At 25.1% G+C, this 16,144-nt stretch overlaps 1 protein-coding gene and 1 long non-coding RNA gene across 2 annotated transcripts; one reads left to right on the forward strand and one right to left on the reverse strand.

Moving 5' to 3' along the window:
- Positions 1–3,763: 3,763 nt before the first annotated feature.
- Positions 3,764–6,317, forward strand: LOC132928635 (uncharacterized). Its single transcript, XM_060993442.1, has 9 exons — positions 3,764–3,815; positions 3,903–4,075; positions 4,298–4,494; positions 4,549–4,649; positions 4,706–4,862; positions 5,201–5,379; positions 5,714–5,910; positions 5,972–6,061; positions 6,144–6,317. The coding sequence occupies exons 1-9, from the start codon at positions 3,764–3,766 to the stop codon at positions 6,315–6,317; spliced, it is 1,320 nt and encodes a 439-aa protein (XP_060849425.1).
- A 1,923-nt stretch (positions 6,318–8,240) lies between these two features.
- On the reverse strand, positions 8,241–13,906 carry LOC132929290 (uncharacterized). Its single transcript, XR_009662090.1, has 4 exons — positions 13,684–13,906; positions 12,204–12,968; positions 9,720–9,831; positions 8,241–9,661 (listed from the first exon to the last, which is right to left on the reverse strand). It is a non-coding gene; the product is annotated as an uncharacterized LOC132929290 (long non-coding RNA).
- Positions 13,907–16,144: the final 2,238 nt, after the last annotated feature.

Here is a 16,144-nt window from a genome sequence, read left to right on the forward strand (position 1 = left end):
GAAACTTGAAAACACGAGAACAAAAAAAAAATTGATAATGTTTTTATTTTAAAACAAAATAGCATAAAACCGAGCAAGTATTTTCTGTGAATTACAACTAAAATTCAAGATCTAGTGACAAAAATAAATAAAATTATACAAAAATTATAATATGTAGTGAATTTAATGAATAAATACTATAACCTATGGGGGATTGAATTTCAAGCATTTGGATATTTGGCTTTTGTTGGTCTCGTACCGCGGTGAAAAAATTTTATAAATATTATTCACTGCAAAAAAGCACCATAAAAATTATCTACCCATAATAAAAATTAAATTAAAAAAGGACAATAGTTCATTTGGATGCCATAAAAAATATATTAAAATGAAGGAGTTTATATAATATATGTACTATGCATAGATGCGAGGATAATTGCCCAGAATTTTTTTTTGGGGTACATATTCAAAGCTAATTCATCATAATAATTGAAGGACTATAGTATCTTGTGAATGACTAATACAAAATATGAATTGAAAGAGCTACTGGTTTAATGTAAAGGCAAATAACTCGCCAGACTTTTGAATACAAATTTTCAATCCAAAACATCTTAAACCTAAGATGAGTTGTTATAATTTCAATACAAAACCATGAATATAGGTAGTAAATATATACTCGTATATGACGGATAATTAGATGTAGGAACAAACATACTAAATAAAAATATTATAATAACAATTTAAAATATCTAAATATCATTATAAGTAATTCGAATTTATCTGCATTTAAAATAAAATATTAATAAATATTTAAAGTTTGTTATTAATCATATTTTCAATTTTGTATTAAAATCAATATTATTACATAATAATGAAAACAATTATAATTTTTTTTTTTTATATTTGACTAACATAAAATACCAGTTAATGTGCTTAAATTAGATTTGTTTTAACTATTAATAAGCAATTAAGATTGCCATGCTATATTTTAGATTCTAATCGAACGAGGGAAATAATTTGGTTTATTTTTTTTCTGTCTTTTTTTGGTTTTTGTTTTTGTTAAAAATTCTTTGGAATAGTAAAAAAAAATACTGTGCATTATTCAATTGTAAATTGAACACAGATTTCCACTATAAATTAATCATATTTCAAAATGTCCGTATAGTTTTTATGTCGATGAATTATAGCTACTCAGTACTCTTGTTTTACAAAATACAAGTGTCTTAACCATTTTTTAATAAATAAAATAAATATTTTTTTGAATTTTCTATGCAGCATATTATAAATAATTATATCATACATAAATTAATTATCCATTTATTTTGTTTATTGGATACAAAAATCTATTATTATATAAGATGTATTTTATATCAATAATTAATTAAATATTTTTTTTTATCATTATTATTTAGGTATTTTTGTTATACACAATTAACGTAACTTGTAACGAGTAGAAAATCATTCTACTGACGAGATTCTATGTTTACAATTTTAGTTTTATCTTGTAAATACATTTTTTATAATGAGTAATTATTATTGTACACATACGAGTATATGAAAACATTACACAGAAAAATTTTAATAATTTGGGCATCGATTATTTTTGAATTGTAAAATAAATAAGTGATATATGTTAAATATAATTTTGAATATTCAAAAATATTCTAAATAAAATAGAAAAACTAAAAAGATATTATTTTATTTTTAGTATGCAAAGTTCTATACTGACTATCAATATTCAAAATACTATTAAATGAAATATTATAACAGTTAAAATTTGAAAAAAAAAAAGTGATTTCAAAATACGGTAATCTTTAATATAAGTTCTACGAAATCTAGTTAGTATAATACTTTTATATACAATAATATAATTCATGTTATGTTAGTATGAAGTAATTTGATCTCACAGAAAAGGCTATGGAAACGGCAGTAGTCCCGCGTGGTCACCTCGTTATCAAGAGATCCAAAACAACTATTTGTTGAATCATTAATACATAATATTTTTTGATAAAATATTGCATTTTCTAACAAACATATTATCATAAATTATGAAGTTATAATATTATAAAACCAGAAAAGAAGATGTCAAAAAAAAAAAAATAACAATAAATATTGCATTATTGCAGAGTTAATTGTAGCAACTGGTTAAAAATGGACATAATATAACATTATATAATTTTTAAGTATACAATATATCGATGATAGATTTAACATTAAAAATTAATTAATATACAATATCAATTGAATTTACAAATTATGAAAACATATTAGGATACTTATTTTATTAAATGTAAATCTCGTGTATAAAACAAATCAAGATTTTTCATTTCATTACACTCGAGGGCAATACGATTCAAAGGATTATTATAGCCATAAGAGGTACAATGGAATGGAATTGAAAACGCAGTACGGTATCACGAGTTTTATTGGGTTGAATTGCATATTAAAGTTTAAAGAATACAATAAATCCGGACAGAATATAACGCCTTTTATCAATTAAATTAATAATAACAAAATAGGAAACTAAATATATTTTAATATCGAGGGTTAATATTTTGAGTATGAGTATATGCAAATCATCTTGTAAATTTAGGTTTGAGACATACCATGGAAATCTAGAAAATAATCGTCTTAAATGCATCCAGTGGTTAAATGGTGGATTGTTTTCTTGGCCCCATATTCGGATGCTGTATGATAAATCAGGAGCATTGAGACTAAGTTTAGATTTAAGGATTGGGCGTACACGGCGAAGACATGAGTTACATTGTGTTCTTTATTTTAGGGAATGATTTTTCCAAGTGAGTATTTCGTTGATATTTATTCCAAGGTATTTTATCGAATTCAAGATTGTCAAAAAGTTATTGTTTAAAATTTGTAGAAGATATTTTTTTCTATTTAGAGTGAAGTTTAATTGAGTTTATAAGCACAACCTACTTTTAAAAGGATGGTATGTATCTTGAAAAATACAGGTAAGCCCTTATTGCTATATAGTTTAACTACATTTACATATTATGTGCATACTGTTATAGTACATTTTTAGTTTCACTATTAAAACTACAACATACAAAAACTAAACTTAAAGTTAAATATAAAAATAAAAACTTCAATCTTAATTCCCGACAGAGACTAAGTATGTATTTAAAATTTTCTAATGATTCAAAAAAAAAAAAATGTTAAATTTATTCATTAAATAGAAATATTCCGTTGTAATTTTAAGAAACAATAAAAAATACCATTCTTTACCTTTGAATTCTATATAGATGACAAAAAAAACATCATAGTGCATTTCAGTATAATTACCTATTCAAATGAATTTGATTATAAATTTCTGTACCTTATTGCCAGTGCAATCGTAAATCAGAACCTAAGATTTTCTATCCAAAATTAGTAAAACGTGCATATAATTGTTTACGAGCATGTTTAAATCGTTTTTTGTCACTATATATTTTTTAAATCCTAGTTATACTAGTAGTTCAATTAATAGGAATTCCATAATAAGTTCATATAATTTTCTTTGTTAAACATAATAATAATTCCTGTTTATTTTTTTATGGATGTATTTTTATTAATATGTATAAAAAACAATTTATTGTTAATATTTTATTTGGAATAATATAATTAAAAATATTTTTATAGCATTGTTTATACATTTATTAGATAAATCGTTGTTATATTTTAGTTTCATTTTATTTTTATAAATAACGTTTTTGTATTGCTGTTTCCATAGACATCTTATTCAAAATTAATATAACGTAAAATAGTATTCAGATTTTCGTGATCCAGAATAATGAATAACGTTCAAGCTAGTAAGAAAAATATTATCATTAACAGCGAACACGGTGACACGAAGAATCGTACATATTTTGAATTTATAAAATACTTCTAGGTATAATATATAATATATACATATTTTTTAAAATGCGTAGAACAGGTGACCAATGGATCGATATGTGTTATTCCAAATAAATGTGTTATACATTTCAAGCCTGGCCATACATATATGCAAACAATACAATTATTGAACATAACTGATTTGCCACAAATCATTAAAATAAAACCTTTGGAATGTAAACTATTCAAATTTCCCTATCTAACTACTGTGAGTCGTTTTAAAAATTATTAAAAATATATCTCATAGTTGATTGTTTTGTATTGCACTCAATAAATATTTTATGGTAGAATTTATTTAAGTTCTTACTACAAGATAACCTAATGATGATATATTATTAATTATGGTTTTTTTTTTATGTTTATTAGTACAATATTTTGTTTATAATATACAATTGTATTTCATCTAATTAAAAGTGAATTTTATTTTAAGGTTTCTATTCTTCCCAATGAATCTTGGAACTTGCAGTTTACTTTCATGACTTATTTAAATCAGAAGTTCAAAAGTTATTTGCATTTAAAAAATCCTACTGGCCAAGGAAACTTTGCTATAGAGTTAAAAGCTATACCAAAAATGCATTCTTGTTTACCGAAGATCTTGGATTTTGGAAATGTGGATATAGGAATGAGGTTGGTATAGTTAAGTAAATTTTCATATAGAATTTACAAAATGTTATTTTGTAGCGTTACGAGAAAGTTGAGTCTGCCTCCTAAATCAAAACCTTATCAGTTTCGCATATTTATCCCATTCGGTTTAGAGAGCTTATGTGTAAATCCAACTTGTGGTTTGTTTAAAATAGTTATACAAGAGATTGTTTGAATAAAAATTGATTTTTTTCAGGTGAAGTATTTTGTGATTATCCAAAAAACGTCACAGTCGTTTACACGCCTCAATCGTATATTACTTTGTGTATTGATTTAGTATTGTACCTTACAGGATTTAATCAAAAACCACATGTTATTACTTTGACGGCGGTTACAAAACCTAAGTCTTTTTGGTAATTCATTTGAGAAATACGTTTAGGTAAAAAGATTGATTACATTTTTTGAGAATACAAATTGAATATTAATTTAAGCATTTGAATCAATTACGTGTCGAGAACAAGATAAGTTTAATAAAATCAAAAGGTAAAATATTTAAAATAGATAGATGAGCATTAATCAAGATGTATATAAAGGTTATAAATAGGTTATAAATATAGGTTACCAATTATAACTATGCGAGTTGCAAAAAATTCGTAGAAAAGAACTTGTTTGTTATTTCTTTAATACAATTATAATATCTTGACGTTCTTTTGTTTAGAACCATTATATAGATGCATTTCTTTTTCTATAGCCACAAAAATATAAAAATGGATATAACAATACAAAAAAAAAAATATTTACATTCATTTCATAAAACACCTCATTCAGATAAGGCAAAAAATGATATCATAGCTTTTAACCGACTAACTCTGAATACAATTTTGAAGAATAAAGGCTCAGTTTTGGATGTCGAGTCTTATAAATGGCTTAGTTAGTATAAATACAATATTGAATTTTTGATATTTGAAAATTAAAATAGTTAACAATAATCTATATAATGATAAAGTGTCTGTATCGCATAGTTTTACGAGTATTGAACAAATTATTATAAATAAGTATGGTATGTGTGTGATGCATACCTTTAGTATTCTACCGATCAATTAATATAAAACCACCTAATTTAAACACGCTTTTTTTAATTATGAAAAATTATATAGTTAAAATGAAAACAATAGTATAGTAAGCCATAATTAAAAATCTAACGTTATGTGTTATAAAATACCTATCTACCATAAGTTATTTCAATATTTGTTATGATTTATAGATCCTCTTGGTGAGTTGGACAAAGTGTATCGAGATGCGTACTTACAGAGTTATAAGGATTTTATGGTAAATGTAAAATGTGTTAGCGATAAACAAAACAAAAAAACTTTTAATAAACTTCAGAATGAACTAAACGCCAACGAAGAACAGCAAAAATCTGTTTTCGACAAGCGAATAACTGAATGGAACACTTACAATGTAGGTAACATTATACAAACTGTAAAAATTTACTCCTAAAATAATTGAATGTATATCATAGGAAAAATTGAATCCATATGAAAACATACTACTTGATGACCAAATTGAACCGTTGGGACTTCGTGAAAGAAGTATTCGAATAAATCATATTGTAAGTCGTAAAAACGATATCAAATTTAAGATTTCTTTAATACCTGCTGTACATGATATGACATATTAGTAATATTTTTTAGGATACAAGTGATTTCGATTTCGATCCGAATCTCGATGATAACTGGTTTATACGATTCCAAATATACAACAAATTTATTAACGCTGTCAAAATAATAATAGTTAAACATCGTTTAGAGAAGAGACTAAATATTTTCAAAGCATTAATAGATAATAACATAATAAATATGTTGTGACTCAAAAATCACAATTGAATAAAAATATTGATTCATGATTATTTGATTATTAAAATCATTTGTATTTTTTTTTTTTTTTTTTAAAGCTTATGAATAACATTTAAAACTATGAATAAGGTCGTGTTTTAGAAATAAATATTAACACTTTTTCTTATTAATATTATTTTTACTGAAGTAGATATATTTAACTGTGATATCTGATAAGTGATATATTATACTTGTTATTTAAATGATTGATCACTTATCTTTACGGTTTTGAGTGTATATTACATACGTTAACATGATTAATTATTAGTCATTGAAGTAGAGATCAGTGATCATCGTGTAGATTTTACGTACTAAGAAAATGTCGATAGTGGCAGAATATAAGAAAATACGAGTGCGTATTTTACGATGTTTGTTTAGTGAATTAATTATGATAACATAACAAATGTAAAAGTAAAATACTTCAAGTATCAAAGACCGATATAAATAGTTGAATTCAGAAGACTATTTCCGTTCTTAAGGTATACTTTATGAAAATAAACTACGCACTTTGTTGTTGGAAATTGAAGATAAACTAAGAAGTATAATGCCACATTCGATTTGCCACACTATTCAACATCAAAGGATCTAAATAAATATTTCATTATTGTAAGTATTATTCATCAACTTGTATTGAATTCATTTTTGTCAATTTCCGTCAAAATTTTATAATGGTTGCAAAACTACTCTGTTTAAGTGAATTTAATAATATATAATAATTGAAGTAAGTTTATAACACGGACATGTGCCTGTTAAAATTTAATGGAAATTTTATAATTTTGTTTCATGTATGTATCATGTATGCGTATACGCTAATTACTTTAGCATAAACATACATGACAAAAGGTAATTTACTACGACATAATATACGTTTTAGCATATTGTATTTCAAGGGACTGAATTTTTAAGCGCACAAGTAAGTCACGAAGCTACACAGACATATTTTAAGTATAATATAAACCGGTAAAAATAAATATTCAAGTAAATAAAGAAAATAAGGAATGAATGTAATTTTAAAAAGTCAAATAAGAAATACAAATAGGCATTGCTTAAAAATAATTTATTCACTTACATACAATCACATAAAACTACACGAGTTCAGTTTATTTAAATCAAAATAGTCATGCATGTATACCTAAGCATAAATTAATAAATGCATGTGCGTCTTAAGACAATTGTTGTGAGGGAGAAGGTAATTACAAATGTAATATTATAAAATTAATTAATTTAAAAAATAATTAAAACTTATGCATCTATCCTTGTTTGCATGCAACGAGTATTATCAAATATATTATTATAAGTCAAACAATGATGTTTTTTAACCGTAACAATGACATTCCATATTATATATGGACGGATACAGTAGTCAAATCATTGTTATGAAGGTAGATATTTTATAATACATTAAATACATACATACATAATATTGTAATATTTAAGAATTTAAAATAAAAAATCATTTACTGAATATTTTTTACATAAGGTATGATTTTTTTGATTATTGTAATAGACATGGCTGTAGATTTAAAGTATTTAATAGACTTAAAAATTACACTATAATAGTTTAATACTGTAAAAATATAAAAATCTATTAAGCCTAAAATGTTTGAAACTAAAGATTATATTAATGATTAAATGTGATGCGCGGTGTGTGAACTGAATAACAGAACAATATTTAAAAGCATATTTAAGACAAAAATTAAACAATAATTCACAAAATGAAAGTAAGCAATATTAATTGAAATAAACTATCAAAAAATTAATACTAATAATAATCTAAAGATTTCACTGACAAACATAATAATAAAATATACCAATATTATATAATCAAAAATACTGAAAAATAAAAGTTTTAAAATTGAATTCAACCTTATTCAAACTTTATATGTTGAGAAAACTATATTTTATAGTAAGCTAAAGCTAATTTATTTTATTACGAATATACATACATCCTCAATATACTATACCTATCAAAAAAAATAAAGTGATAAATAAGACTAGAAAGTATTCAATAATAAGTAGGTAGTATTATCTGTTTTTAATATTAAAAATGTTACATATTGTATTTATTAAGGATAATCACCGCGCTATTAAGAATGTCGCAAATATTTACAAAATATTAAAGGAATTAAACAAAATTATAGCGCGTTTTGTATGTAAAAAAAATGTCTTTTCAAAAATGATGCTTAGAACTTAAACACGCACACACACATTTACTGATCAACTAAGACCCGAATCAACTAGTGTAGTCGAAACCACGGTCATACAAAAGTATGATTATCACGTACGATCACTTAGTTGATTTTTTTTCTTGTCAGACCAATACAATTGGCCCGTCAAAACTTTGAACGACAAACGAAGACCATTATTATTGTTATCGTGAACGATTTTGCGGCGATTAGTTTACCCGGATGAGGGTTGCAAAAGAACCGCTGCTCTCGTCCATAATAAAACCTTTATTACCTTATTGTTGCGAACAATCGACCCGAAAAGTGATCAGCCCCTAGTTTCAAGCATTATATATTGCTATTATTATCATGATTATGATTATTATTTAAAAAAAAATGTATCGTGGTAGTTAAACGATATGACCAAAAGGTTGAAACTTTCCACATTATATTCTATTACGCGATTGTACTTTTGTGAAGTTTTGATAACTACATAGCTCTTGTATTATAGTACAAAATATGTGTTATTTAAATTAAAAATTAAAAAAAAAAATGTATCTGGCATACGATCGCTTTATAACACTCGTTATTGCTGTGTTTGACTCATCGGCCTGTCGATAAATTATTATAACTTTATCGACGTTATTAAAAGGAAAAACAATTATATTTACTAATTATAATAACTTCACGGTGGCTTCGAACCGTAGCAGATAATGTCAATTCGTTTTTGACTTCTGTTGTCATTTCAATCATCTAATGACCCTTCAGTTCCATAAACAGCTCCTGACCCCCAGGAGAGATAGAAGTTGCAATCTCATTTGTATTTTTAAATGGAAAAAAATACGTCCTGTGTAAAATTATAATTAAAGTTTTAATTCGGTCGGAGTCCAATAGTGGGTTGTTGCAAATTGCAATATTGTACATGTTGAAAACTTCCTATAAAATATTGTATGGTTGTGCGTTAACTTACGAATATGAATAAGTATATCACAAAAAGTATTTCGAATATTCTGTGATATTATTGATAGCAGTGTGCACCTATATCTGCTTAAATTTCAAAATGTTTATCACGTACAGGGCACAGTGTTTGGTAAGTAATGCATTATTATACTTGGTTTGCTTCGTTGTCGACAATCTGTCCGATGCCAATATCTGAAAAAATATTTTTTATTTTTTATGATGTTAAATATACACGTTGATAAACACTCACGTAAAATTTTATGGATTGTAAAGTTTCAAAGTAATCCACATTTTAGAAAATGTACGCCACATACCAACTATCGAATAATGGAACGAAGCAACGAATAGTTTTTCGTTCAATTCTGTAAATAAGAGAATTATATTGAAGGAAAGGATACATTTTCACTTTCCATTAAAAGCTTTCTGACAATGTATACATTAAATGTATAAGAGCATTAAAATACGTCAGTGCAGTCTCTGAATATTAAAAAAAATGTGTGAAACTAAAAATTCAGTGTTAGTTGTTAGGTTTGATGCATTTAAAAATGCAATTTCGATTACAATCATAGTTTGATTATGATTTACTTTGAAAAGAATAACTGTTTAGTTTTTATAAAATTGGATTTCTTTTATTTAAATTGTTATGGTGAATGGTCGTAATAAATATAAATATACTATATATGATTAAATTAAATTTTTTTTTTCCCAATGACTATAATTAAATTTTAAACTAAAATTTATAAATAATATAAATTGCATGTTTCCATATTGAAATCAGTCGCTTAATTCATTTTTTCTTCTTCCATTTTTATTTTTAAAACTGTTATTTTTAGTTTCTTTAATACGCAATGCATTTAATATTGATACGAACAAATTGCAACTATTAAAAATTACATTATTTTTTGAGCTATTTGTCTTTTGTTATTGAAGATAATTGGTTCATATTCTATGGCTATGAGCCATTGTTGTGATTGGTTTCAAACCTAATAGTCACTACAATAGTCAACAATAATTCGGTACGTGAAGTATATTATATAATATTTATATAATTATTTTTCATAGTACATTAGTACCTACCGTAAATGAGTCTTGAGAAATATGAATTATAATGTATTTAATGTTAATTTTCGTGGAATTTTAACAAATAATAAATAATCTAGTATTCACTTTCTACATATTTTTATTAAATTGGTTATAAATAATTTTGTGGTAAGTACAAATATATATATATATATATATATATGAAACTGTATAAATATATATAAATATTATATTATTCATTAACATTGTATTTTTAATGATAATTTTATATTAAAGACATTACAGTTATTATCTACGAATTATGCATTTTACAGTAATAAAATATAATGTACATACCTAATACATATAATCACTTACGTTAAAATGTCATCGTATTATTGTATCTGTTTATTTTAGAACTTAAAAATTTCATAAACGTGTTATGTTACAACTCAACACCGTGTTACACGCTAATGCCTAGTTATTAATCTAATTTACATTTAAGTTAAAATATAAAATGTCTTTATCATAGGTAATTTTTGCTTGCACTACTTATGACTCGTAATAATAAAAAAAAAAAAAATGTTTTTTCTTTTACATATAAATTACTACCAATATGATTTTGACTGAAGCAAGGTAACTATTGATTTTACAATGAAGTATTCCTTTACCTGTTTTTTTTTGCTTCGTAAAATATATTTGGGACGATAAAAATGATCACTAACTTTCATGTTGCCATATAAATCAATTATAAATTGAACGCAGATGGTACATAGGTCATTTATCGAATTTTTCCAGTAGTTTAAAAAACTCTTTTTTAAATTGCGAATTAAATGTAACATAATATTTTATATTCTATCTATTTTTTAACAAAATCTTGAACGTTCGAGGGAAATACTTATTGTATTACTCTCAATGTTCAAACTATGTCGTTTTTAGTGTGGTTAACAGATTATATGGAAATTTGATAATATCTAGACGACTTCAAACCTAAGATTATTTATACTTTAAAACAAAAGTTTTACCAATTTTATTATTCTTGTTAATCGAGCTGTTTTATTATCGTCATACATTTTTTTCGCGGAATAAAATCCATCATAATAATTTTATAGGTTATGTATACTTAAAACGGTTTTATAGATACCCACTTATTATTGTGAAAAATTCAAAAATTGATTAATTTATTAAAAAAATAATGCTGTACTTTTCTTTCAATCAAAATACTTAAATACAATTTTTTAGCTCATTTTATATAATTCCAATCATTTTGATCTAAAATTATAATATTGGCTTAATTATTAGTTTTACCTACGTCTTTTACAAACCAATAGATCTTATTCGTATTAAGAAATGACGTAAACCACTTCAACACACATTCATAATAAATTAGTTTGCTTCACGTATCTATTTTAAAGTACCTACTCACAAAAATAAAATATTTCTGGTTGTTTTTTGTTATTGTTGTTGTTTATTGTTATTTTGTTTCCATTCGTTATGTCTATTTAGGGATATGACATGCAATAAAAGTTTTTCCTCGAGTTTATATAAATCGAAAAATTGACAAAACGTCATAAAATATATATTGGTGTAATACATTATCCTTATATTACAGTAGTAACATTTAAAAGGCAATTTCATACATAACCATCGGGTCGAAAAATGTGAAATGACACGACGGCACATCGATGTGAATCGATTTCTCGATATCACTTACCTTTCGTTTATGTGTTATCATTATTTCCATCTCAGTTTTGTTACCGGACGATTAGGCCCTTCAAGTTGTTATTGGAACCACTATTGCCATTTTATTTTTTTATACACTTCGGATATTGTTTCTCCACGTGAAACAAATGTTCGAATTTATAGCATCTCTTATTCAAACGTGTAAGTTATAGTACATCTAAAAATACCTATGAGTATATAAATATAATATATTGTCTTACTGATGATCACCTGAGATTGTTTTAAATGTCATATTTATTACTACGAATCAAAACTCGTTTAAATAGCAGTCTAATTTAAATATTATTTTGTTATTTTATTTTTAATTAATATAATATACTAAATTCGTTGGTTTGATTATCGATATTTTCTCCTCTTAATTGTCAAAGAAATAAAAATGTATCCAGGAAAAAATTCAATGAGTAGAAAGTTATTGATGACAATTACTATTTTTTAACGATACTTTTTGATACAGTAATAATCAACTACACAGCATTTTAATATACTATAGGTACTGTTAACTTATGTTAGAACTCATGTTAATAAATAATAACGACTCACGGTATTTTTTTGCACAATTTTCAATATCTTCGCAATTCATAACGAAACCGCACACGATCCTGCAGACCTCGCGCAATGCGCAAGGCTTAGTTCACTGGCTAAGGATTGTTTTACACAGATCACTTTACGCTTCGCCAATTGCCATAGAAAAGACACTGTGGCACCACGAAATGCATTCTATTTTTACATGGAGTTCCTAAAATATAAAAATATCCGTATGTTAAAGTATTTATTATATATTAATTTATTATTTAGTAAAACATATTTTTATGTACCCGTCCTACCTAAGTATTTTTTTAAAAGTAAATTACCTATTTATAGTTTAATGCTAAGATGTACACCGATATGGTCTTGGAATTATGTGTCTTGCGAGTTTTATGTGAAATTCGTACACATTAAAGAAAAAATAACGCTGTTATTGGTTATTGTGTTTGTTTAACTATAAAGGTAAATTTTATCCAATACAATAATGATTTAAGAGCTAACCATGACAAGTTTTATAAACTTAACAAATTTTATTATTCAAATTTCATCCAATATTTACGAGTTTTCGGCACTCTTAAAACCATTATTATTGGCCGAGAAAACACGACGCCTAAATATCACAAATTGAAAAAGTATTAGTCGCATTGAGGTAATAAGTGTTTATAATGTGATAAGATGAATAACATGCTACATAATATTATTATAATCATTTGTAAGGTTTTCCTTACGGTCGGACACCTAAAAGGTACCGACCACCACGGATCCAAGACCGGTTGGGTCGGAGAAACGTGGTTTTGTTCATTTACATATATATTATATCGATTTTTTGAATGCAGAACAGCGTATTGACATATTTGGTAATTGTATTATTGTCACAAAAGTTCGAGAAATAAAATACATATATGAGAGGTATAACAGTTTTTTACCCGACACCTTGAAGGTAAACACCACAATGGCGTGGCCAATCCCGCTGTCGTCATTATTGTTGTTGCCGTTGTTGTTGTTGTTGAGTCTCTCGGACATCCGGATGACGGTCCTGGTAGATTTAGTGTGCTACTCCATGGTTTGGTTTGTACACACTTGACAAAAAAATGGATGTCACTGCGATCACAGTCGGGAAGCGAAATGAACGATGATATGTACCGTGATGGCGGCCTTGTAGGTGTATAATTATATAATATGAATACGTTCGATTATCTATACTCTATAGTATGAGAGGGGTTGCTGTGTGTGTTCATCTTATCAATACGGACTTAACCACAATATGTCATATAATATATATTATATACTATGACCCACACACATATATCGATATTAGTTTATTTTTCATGGAATATTAGTTTTGTCACGTTACACATTATACTTGTATAATTAATTATTAAAATATTTCATAATAGATATTTAAAAATAATAATAGAAAACACTACTTGCCAAATAAAATTCAATTTAGTTGTAACATTATGACAAACGGTATTTAAAAATAATAAAAATGACAAATTGTAATACACAATTCAAATTAGTTAGGTACGAGTATAATATTTTACATTATTATTATAATAAAATATTAATTTTATATTTAATCTTAATTTAATATAACATTAAATTAAATTTATTTGTTAGAAACATCAGTAACTGTAGCAGTCGAGGCGTATAAAAAATAAAAATAAATTTGTGCTGTATAAAAATATTATAACAACGGACGATTCTTCTAATGGGAGTTTTGAGATTGAGGTTTATCTGGAGACAACTTTTTAGTGAACATTCTGGTGATAGTTGAGGTGTGTAAATATTTTATGATATTGGTATTGGATGTACTAATTATAATTAATTTGAACTATCCGTGGTGGTGAATGATTATGTGAGAAATATTAATTTTGTAGAAGTGTCATTTTTTTTGATTTTCATAGTTTTTAATGTTTTAAATTGTTTGCTTTGTTTGTAACACATGGGGTCAAAAATTCCAGTTGATCAAAAATAGAAATACCGTTTTCTGTTTGATTTTGCTGAATCAGATGATAATTCTTTTTTCTTTAAGATATTTTTTCTCTGATAGGAATCCCTTAAGCTTTTCAATTTTCTTTGTAACTGCCTTGCTGAAAAAAAGTAAGTTTATACTTAAAAAAGTTGAACCGTTTGTAGTGAAATAGTTGAAATAGTATGTTTTTACTATTAATAAAACACTTAACATTATAATAGGTACAAACTACAAATGTACAATGATTTTTTTGGAGTAACTAATAATTATTTGTTAACCTGTTATACATTTATAATTATCAGAGTCAAAATTTAAAATAGATTTAGTTATTGTAGGTAATGTATTTTTTTTTAAATTTATTTATTAATAAACTGTTTTTCTTGTACAACATACAAAAATTAAAATGATATTTTGTTTACATTGTTGAAAAAATAATATATTTTAATTTTAATATTTTTAGATATCTCGGAAATAGATGCATTTTTTTCAGGTTTGTACCTATTATAGATACAAATTAGGAGTATCAACAGTTTTAAAGATTGTAAAATATGTATGTTCAGCTAAATGGGACGAGCTTAGTTCTCCATTCTACCATTCTAACTCTCTAAACTTTCTTTCACTTACATTACTTTATGTATCTATACAGTTGATCATATTGAAAAATATATATAGGTACGTATGTATAAATTAATAATATAATTAAAAGAACAATGCATTTTAATTTGTATGTTCATAATATTATAATGATCAATATGTAATTATAAAGCATATAATAAATAACTAAAACTTTTGTATTTAAAAATTATTGAAAATTATTGAAAGTAGATTCATTATTTGAACTTAACATTTTTAATTGCTTTAACAAGTATTTATTATTTTAGATAAATCATTTATTTAGGTTCAAATTATTGAAGTATAATTATTATAATTCATGTACATTTATCATTATCCTGTAATATGATTTTTATAGTTAATTATACTAGAAAACATTTGCAATATTAACTATTGTTATAACTTATAACTTATAAATAAATAAATGAAATTAAGTGACAAACTTTATCAAATAAAATAAGTAAGCTAAGTAGGTACTACCATTAAGTATACTCAAGGAACCACTAAAATATATATATAAATATGAGTAAACAGAACTTAACAGTTTACATTTGGTCGTTATGGTTAATTGCCTGTTTATACTTAAATTATTTAAATTTCATTCATTTTTTTTCTCAACATCGTGCAAGTAAATATGATTTAAATAATTCGATACAATTTTCTAATTGTAGTTTAACATGAATTCATTATAGTCAAATATAGTTAACGTTGACATAAAATAATGAAAAACCTTATTGAGAAAATTTTATCCGTCATTATAAAAGTTACTTATTTAAAAATGTGAAATCTTTTTTTTTTTT

Source organism: Rhopalosiphum padi, chromosome 4 (assembly GCF_020882245.1).
Source record: "Rhopalosiphum padi isolate XX-2018 chromosome 4, ASM2088224v1, whole genome shotgun sequence".
In the NCBI taxonomy this organism is placed as follows: domain Eukaryota; kingdom Metazoa; phylum Arthropoda; class Insecta; order Hemiptera; family Aphididae; genus Rhopalosiphum; species Rhopalosiphum padi.

What these genes read in the sequence shown, in the direction of transcription:
- LOC132928635 (XM_060993442.1), top strand. Translation starts at nt 3,764, where the DNA reads ATGAATAACGTTCAAGCTAGTAAGAAAAATATTATCATTAACAGCGAA. An exon ending in TATCATTAACAGCGAACACG is followed by an intron (nt 3,816 to 3,902) that starts GTGACACGAAGA and finishes TAAAATGCGTAG; the next exon opens with AACAGGTGACCAATGGATCG. An exon ending in ATGTGTAAATCCAACTTGTG is followed by an intron (nt 4,650 to 4,705) that starts GTTTGTTTAAAA and finishes GATTTTTTTCAG; the next exon opens with GTGAAGTATTTTGTGATTAT.